Raw genomic sequence first — 14489 nt, 5'->3', positions numbered from 1 at the left:
GGATTTAGTTAAAAAATTACTTCATAAAATATGGACTTAGTTTCTCTGTTTTGGTGTTTATGGATATGTTGTTTAGAATTATATACAAAGTCAGATTTTGCTGTAAATGTTGTGACAACTATGTAAGGGAATGACAGAAATAAGTAATAAGATTTATTTGGGAACTTTGTCTTTCCATCTTACTGCAAACACCTTTTAATGTTTTTAACCTAATCTAACAGCACAAAACAGGGGGCCCACAGTTTTATAAATTACATACAATCACTTGATTTTTTTTTTTTAATTCCAAACAACTCTTTTGCTAGCAGATACTCCCTTCCAATGTTGATGTGTTTGATGTTTGACATTGTCTTAATGCCAGCTTCTTGCAATTGTGATTTTGGAATCATTGAATCACGGAATGTTTTGTGTTGATAGGGACCTTAAAGATCTATTTCCCTTAAAGCCCCCCTGCCAGGGGCCAAAACACCTTCCACTAAACTAGATTGTTATAAATATTTATAAATACAAATATATCTCTATTTAAAATATTTTCAGTGTAAGTATTTTGCTGTCTTGAAGCTTAAACTTTGAAAATTTTATTGAATTATGTGTGTTACAAAAGGTGCAGAAGTAAACTGCATTTGTGGTCTTTCCATTAGCTGCTGTTCTGCTGCCACATTGCAAACCTGTATGAAGCTCCATTGCCTCCTAACAGAGCACTTCTGCTACACAGGAGCTCTATTTCCTCACATATATCAATGTATTTTTCAGTAGTAAAGATAATTGTAATGTAAGATTATTTTAGAAATTATAGTATTTTTCTTTCTCATTGCACTGGTGAATCTTAAACCCTTTACTCTTTCACAGGTGTATCTACATCAGCAGTTAAAGTTGCCTCGACCAGACTACCTTCCCCAAAAGGTTTGGTTGGGAATCCAACTCAGATCTTAGCACAGTTTCCCAAACAGCATCAGCAATCTCCCAAACAGCAGCTGCACCAAGTCCAGCAGGCCCAGCAGCAGCAGCAGCCACAGCAGCAGCTGGTGCCGTGTTCTGCAGCCCAGCAGCAGCCACAGCAGTCTCAGCTGCCAGCTGGCATCAAGCCCACCATTCAGATCAAGCAGGAATCAGGTAGCTGGAGTTGATCTTGGGTCACATTGGTGAGGTCTGGCTGCAACTCAGGGAAGTAGGGCAGAATTCTGCCCCAAAATGTTTATGGGGGAGTGGTCGTGAAGGTGTGATCTCTTGAGTACAGGATTTGGCTTCAAACATGAATATAAGTACATAGTGAAGGATGTTTTCATGTTTTCAAGTAACACTAATTAAAGAATTTGGTTCTTTTACTCTTCTTGTTTGGTTCAGGTATTACAGACCATGCTTTAGGTATATGTGTTTTTATCTTAGAGGTTGAGAGGTTTGTAAATAACTTCTAAAATAATGTGATTGGCAACCTGAAACACTCCAGTTTTCTGAAGATCCAAGAGTTGTTCAACTGTATCACCTGGAAAAAGAAGTTACTCCATGTTTTAATTATTTTCTTTGGTCCAGAAATCAAAATGTGCTTTTGAGGTACTTGTCAAAACAAATACAGTTAGATCTGGAAGTTAGACTGGATTCTTTTTGTGATATTGATTCATTCAGCTGACTTTGGGCAAGTCATATTATCTTTCTTTTTTGGCTTTTCTCTGCTTTAGCACACAGTTTTTATCTCAGCAAGAAGTAGTAAGAAATAAAGTTTGCAAAGTTAACCAGTTCTCAAATAAGTGCTATAAAAGTGCAAAGTATTTTAATGTCTATTAATATAAAATCAGTATTTTATTTTAATCCTGTCAGTAAAATTGTTATTTTATATCATACTATTTAGATCAAACAATTAGATTAGACCATGGAATGAAAAAATAAACAGCCCTACTCCTTTGATAAAACCCTTTGATAAAACTACCTACTCCTGTCCTTTGATAAAAGTACCTTTTGGATTATAGAACCATTGCTTAAGAAAAGTAATAGCTACTAATTAAGACATAAAAAAGGCTTCCAGCCACTGAACAATATCAGGAGTTTAATTTTCTTCATCTTCTACAATGAATTTAGGCTCATTGTGCTTTGTAGTTGAAAGTTTCTTTGAAAATACCATCTGATACTAATTCTTTCTGGAAGATGTGACTCAGTTTTCATGGAGACTTTACTCTTTGGATGATACAGAGACTTCAAATTCTCTTTCAGTTTGGAGCTGACTTGCTCTGTACTGCTTTTATAGTCAAGTGTAGAGAGAAGAAAACCTCTCTGGAGGATGTTCCACGTCTCAAATGGACAAGACTTTTCACCTAGAAATACTTGTGTATAAACCTAAATGCTTCATCTAGATGGGATTCATTCAGGCTCTATGTTCCATGGCATTTGGCCACCACAATGCCATGCGTTTACCTCATCATGGAACAGATCATAAGATGCACATCTCCTGGATGTACTTTTGAACAGATGTTGTCAATCCACTGGTTTGCAACTGAGAAGTGAATCTCGCAGAGGTACCATTCCCCAAAATAAAATGAAGAGAAAGGGAGCAGAATCCTGGAGGCATTAAGGTGCCCTCATCCTTCAGTCTTACTGATCCACTCGTAGCTTAAGCCAAATTTCTTTGTGGCTTTAAGATGACCAGTAAATCAAGGGGAAAGTGAGCATTTACTAAAAGTAACCTTCCCTAGCCAGTGTCATAGTTGCTGCCTTATAGTCTCTAATACTCCTTGTGCAGAAATGTTTTTTAATTTATTCAGGATGGTAAAGTTTGTGTAGGCTTATGACACGTTAGGATTTATAGACTGAATTGATGAAGAATTACTTTGCTTCTAGATGGTTCATTGTATATGAACCTATTCAGTCTTGGTTGTAACCTGTTGGCTCCTGGGAAAGTTCTGTTTTTTTTGTATCATGTACCAGGAAAAATAAAAAATAACATCAACAAATCAGTGATGGAATGGACAGTGGAAGTAGCTAAGAACTGAAACAGGCACATGAAAGGCAAAGATGATGACTTTCTTGGTGTTGCAAAACAACCAAAACCCAACCAAAACTAAGAAAAAAAAAATAAAAAAGCCAAACTCAAAAGTTAAATAATTTTATTATCAAGAATATATGGGCTCAGAATTGAAGCCTTGTGGGGCTACTTGCCCACTAGGCCTTGGTCTGAGAAAGCATTTCAGAAAGTAACTTATCGTGCCTGTATTTTAACAGTGACCTTTCTCCTTTCCTAGGTGTTAAAATAATCACTCAACAGGTGCAGCCCAGTAAAATCCTTCCCAAACCAGTTACAGCGACCTTGCCCAGCAGTAGCAATTCACCCATTATGGTGGTTAGCAGTAATGGGACTATCATGACAACTAAACTGGTCACTACTCCCACTGGTAAGTTATGGCTCTGAGAAGGGAAGGGAGGGTAAATCCAGACATACAGGTGATCAAGCATGGTTTCCTAGGGTTAAAAAAAAAGGCACTTACCTCTTCTGAACAGTGGGCACAACAGCACATTCACAATCCTGTTGTTATTTATTCTAGATCAGGATTTTTCCACTGAGTGCTCTTTTATTCCACTGTTGGAATTGGTACCCAAAAATACCATTGTGTCTTCCCCACTGGGTTTATTTTAAAGGAAGTTTTAATGAAATCTATACAGATACTTTGCACTTCTGTAGTACCTTATATGACATGATTTATACTGATTTAACTCAAGCAGACAGGTCAGCACTGTTCCTGTTTTGCATGGATGGACTTCAAAAGAAATGTGACTTGCTCATAGTCCTGCAGTGAATTTATAAAAAGACCAGTAAATTAAAATTTAAGCTCCCAGTGTTTTCCTGAGTATCTGGTTGTATTTGTGTTTCTAATAGATAATAATGCAGACTGTTCTGATTGTAAACTTGCATGAGGAAAACTTAAAAGGTAGCTTTATCCTGGTTTTCAGAAAACTCTTCATTTCCTTATTTTTTTTGGCATGTTGGCATGTAATCTGGGCTGGGAATATTAGAACCATGAAGTCATTATGGTTGGAAAAGCCCTCTAAGATCATGAAATCTGATCATTAGCCCAGCACCACCATGTTCACCACTAAAAACCTTGTTCCAAGTGCCACATCTATGTGGCTTTTGAATGCTTCCAGGGATGTTGATGCCACCACTTTCCTGGGCAGCTTGTTCTAATGTCTGACCACCCTGCCCATGAGCAATTTTTTCATAATATCCTACCTGAACCTTTCCTGGTGCAACTTGAGGCCATCTCCTCATGTCCTTAGCTTTTTAAGTACTCCACAGATATATTTTTAAGTGCATTACAAATATTTTGCTGTTCATGTAGTTGGTAAAATCTGTACTGTGCTCTCTTGGATGTGAACACATCCTTCTGGATGAAACAAACTGCTTTCCTCTTTGATTTTCAGCAATTAAGGGCACTATCTGCATCATTACAAGCAAAATGGAATTTCAGTGTTTGTGTTGTTATTTTTGAACAAGTTTCTTTTGTGGACTCAGTTGTCTTTGTATTCAGAAAAGGACTAGTTCTAAAAACCAGCATTTATACTATGTTGAGAGGTTTCTTTTGTGCTGCTGTATGCTAAGTCCATAAAATAGCATCATCATTGTAAATAATATTTTTTCTAAGAGTGTTACTTAAACTAATCATTGATGGTTCTCTTTATAAGCAATCTATCATATAGGAGAAGTGTCCTTCCTGAGAGGAAGGGATGTGTTCTGGTCATGTCATCAGACGCCTGACTCCTGGGCATCTAAGGGAGCAACAGGCAAACCTACAGGCAGAGTCTGCATATCTACTAAAAATTACAGTCTTACACACAAGGACATGAATTAAAATAAGGCAGTCATGGAACATTTGTTAAAATACACAGAAGACTGTTATATTCAATTTAAATTTAGTATATACTTGAATATTGCTCTGTGGATTTAAAAATTACTAGAAGAGTTTTAAAGGGTGGTAGTAGATTGCAGGCTGGGATATCTTCAAATAAATCTGACACTTTTCTCCTAAACTAACATATTTTTCCACAAACATTAGTAGAGGATTGTGTTGTAATAGTGAACTTTTTTTTCTCTCTCTTTAAAACAGGAACTCAAGCAACTTATACACGGCCAACAGTGAGCCCCTCTCTGGGAGCTCGGATGGCTGGAACTCCAGGGGCTGCTACTTATGTGAAAACTACAAGTGGCAGCATCATTACTGTAGTACCAAAATCCCTGGCTACTCTAGGAGGAAAGATCATCAGCAGTAATATTGTTTCTGGTAGGCATATGAGTACTGTTGTTACTTGTAAGACTTTTATTTCAAAAGTAACTTTGGGCTTGATCAAATTGTTCAGGGCTTTTCTGTGGGTTACGTGCTCGAATAGTTATTAGAACCTTTATTGGAGAATTCAGAAGGAAAATAGCTGAGCATGAAGAAGGTAATAGGTAGAAGTTTGAAGGTGCAGTGTTCTTAAGAATTGTGATAGTTCTTGTGTTTAAGAAGGAAACAGCAAATGTGAAGGAAAACTGGGAAGAAAGAGAAATGTGGGGTGGGTACTAGTATGTTGTACAGAGGACAGAAATATCAGAAAACACTATTGGCCCAAATTCAAAACATTTTATAATCTCAGTGCTGCCTTTTTCTGTTCCACTGCATATCCAAAGGATCAGAATAAAAATGGACTGTGTATGTTAAATTCAGCCATGCAGTCTCCACCTTACTTTGATATTTTACCAGTGGCAGCCTGTCTTTCATTTAGGCCATGTTCTGCCTTAAGCTTTCCCTCCCAGCTTTATGCAGACAGTGCTGGTTGTCTTTGTTAGTCTGCTGGTTAGCCATTGGTCTCCCTGCTGGTTATGTGCTGGCACAGGTTTCCCAGAGCAGCTGTGGCTGCCCCAACCCTGGAAGTGTTCAAGGCCAGGTTGGATGGGGCCTGGAGCACTGTTGTACTGGAAGATGTCCTTGCCCTTGGCAGGGGTGGAACTGGATGAGCTTCTAGGTCCCTTCCAACCCAAAACATTTGGTGGTTCCATCATCTCTGAAGATAAGGTTTCTTTAGGACCAGGACCAAGCACACTGATACCAGAGACAATTTCTTGTGTATGTTTAGGACTTTGTTTAGCAAAGACCTGACATGGCACCAGCCAGCTCCAGTCACTGCAAGGTGCTGCACAAGCCATCCAGTAAATGCACTCTTGGCCTGTAATCTGGTAGAGCAGTTTTACAGGTTTTGATTTCCACAGAATTATATTTAGTGATGATACAGCATCTTCTTTGACAACAACTAACTTTTTTTAGCCAGTTGTGGGTATGGTGAATTATTAAGACAATGTCTTGTAATATACACCTGTAATAAATTATACACAAGTGGAAGTATTCTCCTGAGCAGCAGCTAATGTGGGGAAACCTGTGAGTGATCCTGATGAGGATAATAATGGTTGTCCTGAAAGAGCACAAGTTTGGAAATCATGCCTGCTTTTGTTTTTTTGTTTACTTAATTGTTTCGGCTAAGGGAGCAGTCTTTAGATGCCTCTGAAGTCAGTAGGATTAAATAAATCATAATCTTGTCTCAGCATGTCTTCCCTTTCCCACAATTGGTAGAATTGTTAATCTGAAATAGGTTGTGAAGAATCTACAGGCATGACTAGTGAGTAGAAGATAGTAAAGGGAATCCTTGGGTTTGCCACTCTGTTGTGACTGAATGGTGCTTTCCTCTGGAGAAAGGAGAAATTGTTGATAAAAAGCTGTCTGAGTAGCTACTGCAATGGCAGTCTGATAGCACTGATGACTGATTCCAGTGTAGGAACTTTTGTGGACTGTGGAAAGCTGACCAGAATTACCTGTTAGTGAGTGCAGGTAACTAAAAACCTGATACAGGGAATGGAACTAAATAAATACTAACATAGGAGCAGCTATAGTCAGGTCACCTCTTCAAAAAACAAAGAAACAAACAAAACACAAAAAAACCCCAAAACAACTAACTGGAGATACATCCTTGGTACATAGATTCTTCTACAGAGGTCATCTGTAGAGGAGTATTTGTCTGTGCAAATAGGAGCTTGACCTGAGTGTTAATGATGTCCTTATCCCACCCTAACTCCAGCCTTTGAGAAGTTCTACGTGTTTGCCTGAGAAAGGTGTGTTAGTCTGCTCTGTAACTTGTGAGAAGGGGTTGCCTGTCCTAATGTAGAATGCATTCTATTCCCCTGGCACACCTGTTTTTACTGTAGGTGAAAGATTTCTTGAGTTGGCATGTAATCTTTCCATGTTGAGTTGGGTGACATGAATTCCCTTTCCAGATGCTGCAGGTTTCTTGATATGCTGTCAGATTTAAATACAATGATTCCTCTATAGCTCACCAACTTCTATGGTGAAAGGATATATACAAAATGTGATAAACTGCACATTATTTTTTTCCCACAAAAATTTAGGAACTACGACCAAAATCACAACAATTCCAATGACATCGAAACCCAATGTGATTGTTGTGCAAAAAACTACTGGGAAAGGAACTACAATTCAAGGGCTTCCGGGCAAAAATGTGGTCACAACACTGCTGAATGCTGGGGTAAGTATTTGTTTCAAGTCTCAGATGGAGAGCCTGGTGACAAGCTGTGTGGTGGCTGCTGCTTGTCCTCCATTCTGCTAAAGGCTCAATTAAAAGCAAACTGTGCATGAGCTCCTTAACAGATCTGGCATGCCTTGATGTCAGGGATCTTTAAAAACTGACTGTGGTTTGCAGAACATGCTTAAAGCAAACTGGGGATGTTTTCAAAGATAAAGGAAAATATACATTTTAGAACTTTTTTTCCCATGGATAATGATTTTGTATTGCTGAAGCAATTAAGTAAATGAAAATTACTAGAATAATTTAGCCTGTTTGCTCCAGTGAGAACCGGGATCCTGTGTTAATAACTTGCATCTCCAGCCATTTTTCATTTGGGTATAAAGGGCAGAAATAAACTGTATCCTCACAGTAGGGGAACCACTTTCAATTAATTTGGTTTGTAACATTGTGGCATCCTGTGCTCTGGGTACTGCATAGTGGTGAATTATTTTTTAGAAACCTGAGGTATACCTAAGAATAAAATCAAGTTTCTGGCATCTACTGAGCTTTTTTTTAAGTACTAGTAAATAAAAATGATCAATGTTCCTAGGTAAAACTGAGAGATTTAATGTCTTATTCCTGTAAAATTTAAAAGGCTGCTTGAGTAGCAGAACTACTGAAAGGTTTTTTTTTGAATCTTTTATGGTTTGTTTTTTTGAAGTTTTGAACTTCCCTAGTTTTAGAATTAAAGGTGTATTTGCAGACAAGTGGAAAGATTATGATGTTACACAATAGTAGCTGCCAAAATGGGATGGTATTTTTGAAACAAGTATGGTTTGGGGGATTTCCAGCTATTTCATGCATATTGGTAGGACCTGGCTACTGCTGTGCTACTCACTTGGTTTGCTACTGTGCAGAGCTTAAAAAAATCATGCTCAATGTCTTTGCTCTTCTTAAGGTATTAGGAGTCTAGTCAGATGTAAACACTACTCTGTAGTCAAATGATTCCTGTGAAAGTGCTGTGAATCTGGATTTTTTGATGAAGTGAACTTTTAATTGAGAAAAAGTCCATACGTAATTGATGTCTTGGTCGTGAAGACAATGCAAAAAATCTATATTTAAATTATTTTTTTAGAATCTCAATTTAAATAATATTTTAGAATCCCAGTTCAAGTTTTGTAGATGTCTTGCCAAAGTTAGTGTTAACAGAAATTGGTGGTCTTAAAAAAACATTTGTGAAGGATTTGAAGAAAATTTTAAAAACTTCCATGTCTTTTAGTTACTTCTTTTTATTCATCCCTTCAGAGCTGCTTGAAAGATAAGATAATGGAAAAGTGGATTTTGGTAGCTTTTTCCATTCAAAACCATAGGGTTTTTTGTTCTTGGTCATCTAATGTATTTTCTATCAAATAAATGTAGTTGTAGCAGCAGATTTATTTCATGGTACACACACTCACATATATATTTTTTGAAAATTGGGTCTCATTGAACAATTCCATTAAGTTAATCTGTAAACTTTGACTTCTCTACAGGGGGAGAAAACTATTCAGGCAGTGCCAGCAGGAGCAAAACCTGCTATCATCACTGCCACAAGACCCATCACAAAAATGATTGTTACACAGCCAAAAGGAATAGGGTCCACGGTCCAGCCAGCCACCAAAATCATCCCAACTAAAATTGTTTATGGTCAACAAGGGAAAACACAGGTACAGTGAGGACCCCTTTCTGTTTTGGAATGTACCCCTAAATTTTAATGGGAAGTAAATAATTTTTCAATGTGTTTCCTCATTTGTTCCAGGTTTAATATATATCTGTGGGGAATGAGACTTAGAGGCATAATGAGGTGGCCTCGATCCTGATTTCTCAAGCACAGTATCTGCATTTGTTAGCTTTTTGTGAAGGCCTAGAGCAAGCCAAAAGGATTTACTAAGCCTTTTCTGGAGCTGAAATTGTCTGTCCATGGCTCCAGATACTTGTTTACATCTTACAGCTGATGGTTAGACCATTAGAAAGAAAGATGCAGAATCTGAACATAGGTCATTCATCAAATCTGAGGTTTTTTTGAAGTTTATTTTCTGCTTAATACCTGTTCTGGCTGTCCCTGCAACCTGGTGTAGTTGGTGGGGCTGTATACAGAGAATCTGGCTTATTTCTGGATGCTTTCAGTTTCAGCTTTTTCTCTGGCTGCACTTAGTATTTGGAAGAACTAAGCTTTTATGAGATGTAACATTTCGTGTGTTTTGGTTGTTCAAGACTGTATTTATTGTGGAAGTGCTTGTCCTTATCAGTGCAGTGCATGTTCCAGCTCACTTGCATAGCTTTTTCTTAGCACACTAGTTTTATCTAGTCCTGAAAAATAACTGTTTAGTGGTTTATTGTGTTAAACACTTCAGATTACTGAGTGAGAAGTACATTCTTGTGCATTGCCATTTACTTGGACTTTTTGGTTTAATAATCAAAGTTGCTGAACTTAGAGGTAGACTTTCTTAGTAAAATATTAATATTATGTAGGTGGTGTACATAGATCTGAGTGGCACCCTGTACTCTGATTGCTCAGATCTGTTTTCTTGAGTGCTTTTACTATAAACAAAATTTACCTTTCTAATTAGGTCCTCATAAAACCAAAGCCAGTGACATTTCAAGCAACAGTTGTGAGTGAACAAACCAGACAGCTGGTGACTGAAACGTTACAGCAGGCTTCAAGGGTAGCAGAGACAGGAAACTCATCTCTCCCAGAAGTGAAAGAAGAACCACAAACCTACACTGACAGTAGTTCTTCTTCTACAGAGTCTTCCCAGAGCTCTCAAGGTCTGTGTTGGTGTCACATAATGTATGAGTGGACTGTCTTCCAAGCATGCCAGCTTGCTCCAGAGAGCTCCATGTGTCTCCTTTTAGCACAGGTTTCACCCCATGTGTTTGCAGTGAAGCACCCTTGTTCCCATACTTTTATATTTTTCTTTCTTTTGAGCTACTTACTATGCTTTCATTAATCCTGAGAAGTGGTGATAAAGGTGTCTTGCTGGGCTCCAACTTGCTGTTGTTCCCTTGTTCCCTCTTCCTGCAGAGTCTGCCAGAGATAGTCAGGGTAGCAAGTTATGGAGGTTATTTTGGCAGTCCATGCTCTGCCACTGCCTTTGCAGATTGTATTGAAGCAATACAATCTCTCTGCTGCATGTCTGAAAGCTACCATGGGACCAGCACAGATCTTGGTCCTTTTATAGATGTGTAAATGCATCAGGACATACATCAGACATGCAGTCCTGATGGGAATTCTGCCCTGGCTTCAAGCCATGACACAGATACAGCTCTCTGTGTGTAAGAGGAGCAGTAAATAACAGGGCATAAACAAAATCCAACCTGTGTTTGGAGTGACCATGATATGTATCAGTACAGCAAATTAAAGCAAGTTTCTCAGTGAAACCTTTGTACCTTTTCTATATAATTTTGTAACTGTTGGTCTATATGGCCATCTAAGTAAGTTTTAAAAAAGTTCTGAAGATTCAACCAACTTACCAAAACTTAGGTGCTGTTAGTTCAGAATGCTGAATACATGCTGATCACCTGAACTGCTAAAACCTGGAAAAAAGTTCAGTCCAAGGCAAATTCAACATACAAAGAAACCTGCTTGATTTTCCAAACAAAATCTTTTACAAAAAACTAAGATACAGAACTTTTGGTTTTTTGCTGGAAAGCTGTTCATAACATCAACAGTGTTTTACTTCAAGAATCGGTTGAAATAGAAGCTGAAGTGTTGCAGAATGAGAGTATGCATCCTTGGCAATGTTCAAAACTAATAAGTAATGAGAAATTTGGTATAATTTTGAATTATCACCTTGCTTTAAAGCAAGAAGTTGGATGAGAGCCCTCCAACCCAAAATTGTTTTATGATGACTTGAACTGGCACAGGTTGCCCAGAGAAGCTGTGGCTGCCTCATCCCTGAAAGTGTCCAAGGCCAGGTCAGACATGGCTTGGAGCAACCTGGTCTAGTGAAAGACCCAAACCATTCCATGATTTTATGATGTGCCTTTGGTTTTTTTGCAAACAGATTCTCAGCCTGTAGTCCATGTGATTGCTTCAAGAAGTCAAGATTGGTCAGAACATGAAATTCCTGTGGACACAAACCCTACAATAATTTACCAGGATGTATCCAGTGAATCTCAGTCAGCTACTTCCACAATAAAAGCTTTGCTGGAACTTCAGCAGACAACAGGTCTGAAAACCCATGAGATTGTTTAGGATAACTTCAGAGATTATTTTTTTGCTTAACCAGGCTTTTGTAGTAAGTTTTGTAATTGAAAAGCACTTATCTTGAATCAACTTGATTCCTTGTTTTTTATCCTGCATCAGTTTGTTTGTATCTATAGTGTTCACTATATTTAATTAAACTAGTACATTTATATTGTAGGTTTATTTTATTATGAAGGTTTATATATTAGAGGTTGATTTTATGCTTTGCCTTTCTTAAAGCAGTGAAGGAAAAGTTGGAATCAAAGCCAAGGCAGCCTACCATTGACTTGAGCCAAATGGCTGTTCCAATCCAGATGACTCAAGAAAAGAGGCATTCTCCAGAAAGTCCTTCAATTGCTGTTGTAGAGTCAGAACTAGTGGCTGAATATATCACAACTGGTAAGTGTCTAAGGTTAGTGTGAGGGTGGCTTTACAGTTGAAGTCTGAGGACTTTATTTTAGAGTTTTCTTACAATAGGTTTTACTTTTGTGTTTTTGCTGTAATTTTCTGTAGAGGAAATGAGTATTTTCTTCCACTCCTGAGACCCTGTGCAGGAGACAGAGATTGTATCTGCCTTGCTGGGACATAAGGGAAAATGTTTCTAACTGAAACAGAGTGGTTACTTCAGGATAGCCCACTTGAGCAGATTTTCTATTCCTTGGATGTAGAAGACAGACTGTCCCAGCACCCTTAAATGAAAATGTGCAGTAAGAAGAAAGTAGAAAACGAAGCTAGAGGAACCATAGCCTAGTTTTTGTACCTACGGAAAGGAGTCAGACATTGAGTTTGTTAAAATCCATTTAGTCCTGAGTTAAAGCCAGGTGTGCATTTAGCATGGTAATGTAGCCCCAGTTTCATTTTCTAGAAAGCCTTGAACTAATAAATATGCCCTTCTAAATATATAAATTACTTAAATTCATCTCTTTAAATTCTTGACTCCTATTTGGACATCCATTTTGTGTAAGTCCTTTCTCTTGTCTCTCTGATGTTCCCTACAACCCTAGAACACTAGCTATGAGACACTTACATGAAAGGATCAGATTACCTGTTTTCCATTTTCATTTCTTAAACCCATATTGTTGGTATGTATATTATTTGGAAAATGCAAGCAAAAACATATTGGAAGTCTACATTGGAAAAGAGAAAAAAAAACTTAATTGTATTAAACTGTGTTACTACATATCTGTAGATCCATGATTTTAGTGCTAAATGTCTAATCTGATATTTTCATTTTGTTCTGTACCTCCTTTCCTTGCTCCCATCCCTTGAATGGCCTGAATTTAAGTTGTGTGAAATTTGGGCTGAGGGGATATTATTGTTTTTCTTTTAAATAGCACTTACTGTATCTGGCTTCAATTTCAAATATTTGAATCATGCTCCCTTGGATCTCCTTTAGAACAAACTCCAAAGTATAATAAATGGTGTTAAAGTGCTTTCCAATTAGCAGTCAAATATCTTCCCTGACACAGATATTGTGCATTGAGCTTCTATTCAAGGTTCCAGTTTTTGATGGATCTTGCTGTGAAAGTTGATGTACAAGAGGGCCTTTTGCAGGGAGGATGGAAAATTACAGTCTGTGTCTTTGTAGACTTCAGTGCTTTTCTTTTTTCTTAGAAACCATACAAAGTGCAATGGCTAAAAATTTCCTGGAGATACGGAGATACTATTTTAAATATTAGGATTTCTGTAAACATTGATTTGAAATGTGGGAATCTTCCAGAGAAGTGCAGACTCCTATGGGCTGGCAGCAGCATGTTCTGCTGCAGCACTAAACTGGTTATTTTGCACTTAGATTTTTGTCTCTTCCCCCAATTTCTCTGAACATTGCCAAGAAATGCAAGTAACTGAGTTTCTTTTTGGTTTGAGTCGTGATTCTCTGAATTTATCAGTAACCCACATAGCTATATTTTCTGCTAAAAATTCTGTAGTAAGATTGTAAAGAATCTATAGTCTGCTGCGAAATGTCCTGCATGTGCCTAGACCAAAGGATTTGGGAGCTGGGATTCAGACTGTGCTTCCTCATGAGATGAAGGGAGCAATTCACACATCTTAGTGTCACCGTTTTTTGTCTGTCTGCAGACTCAGGAAGACAACACTGTATTGGTTCACATTCGGAAGAATATCTACACAACCATATAGGTTAGAAACTTTATTTCTAAACTAAGTTTTCAATTGTGTAGGAATTGTTGGGAGATATCCAGGATAAATCTGGCACAGCATGCAGGCCAGTATTGATGTAAACAAACTTTCTTGGAGTGAGAAAGTAAAATTATCATATTAATTCAAAATTTGACCTTTCTTTAAAACAGAAAGAAGACATTTCAAGAAGGTCACTAGAAACTTTTTGATTTTAAGTTATGTTACAACTGAGTTTAAACTTTGCTTGTTCTCCTTCAGTGATTAAATACTTTGTAACTAAGAAATTAGGTTACACAAATATTTGCATGTTAGTATGGACAGACATAAAGAGATTTAGATTCATATCTTATCTGTGACTGGAATATAGAATTTTTTGGTTTGTTTTTTTTTCCCTCAGCAGCACATGATTTTTCTATCAATCCATTGTTTAATTAAAGGCCTATCACTATAGCTCTGTAACTCAAGCTAGATCTGTTCTCCAAAGTGACAGACCCATAACAAGGTCTATATTTTTTTATCTATCATTTCTGATCAGCCTCATTTGCTTTAATAAAGCACAAACATTTTCTAATCTATCTTATTTTGCTAA

The 14489-nt window shown here is 37.6% G+C and overlaps 1 protein-coding gene across 13 annotated transcripts in view; it reads left to right on the top strand.

The window, feature by feature from the left end:
* The window catches only part of EMSY (EMSY transcriptional repressor, BRCA2 interacting), a 41661-nt gene that overhangs the window by 19816 nt on the left and 7356 nt on the right, over positions 1-14489 (top strand). For 6 of the 13 annotated variants that reach the window (XM_063149995.1, XM_063149996.1, XM_063149990.1 and 3 more), the window contains 9 exons: positions 850-1113; positions 3231-3380; positions 5091-5264; positions 7418-7554; positions 9066-9239; positions 10143-10341; positions 11580-11744; positions 12002-12160; positions 13841-13900. In XM_063149995.1, coding sequence (XP_063006065.1) covers positions 850-1113; positions 3231-3380; positions 5091-5264; positions 7418-7554; positions 9066-9239; positions 10143-10341; positions 11580-11744; positions 12002-12160; positions 13841-13900 — 1482 coding nt within the window. The remainder of the gene's footprint in view (positions 1-849; positions 1114-3230; positions 3381-5090; positions 5265-7417; positions 7555-9065; positions 9240-10142; positions 10342-11579; positions 11745-12001; positions 12161-13840; positions 13901-14489) is intronic. The other 7 variants (XM_063149985.1, XM_063149997.1, XM_063149993.1 and 4 more) reach the window with 5 other exon arrangements.

The sequence above is a fragment of the Melospiza melodia genome, chromosome 2 (genome assembly GCF_035770615.1).
Source record: "Melospiza melodia melodia isolate bMelMel2 chromosome 2, bMelMel2.pri, whole genome shotgun sequence".
In the NCBI taxonomy this organism is placed as follows: Eukaryota; Metazoa; Chordata; class Aves; order Passeriformes; family Passerellidae; genus Melospiza; species Melospiza melodia.
Note: the sequence above shows the minus strand (reverse complement) of the source record. Positions and strands in the feature narration are given on the sequence as shown.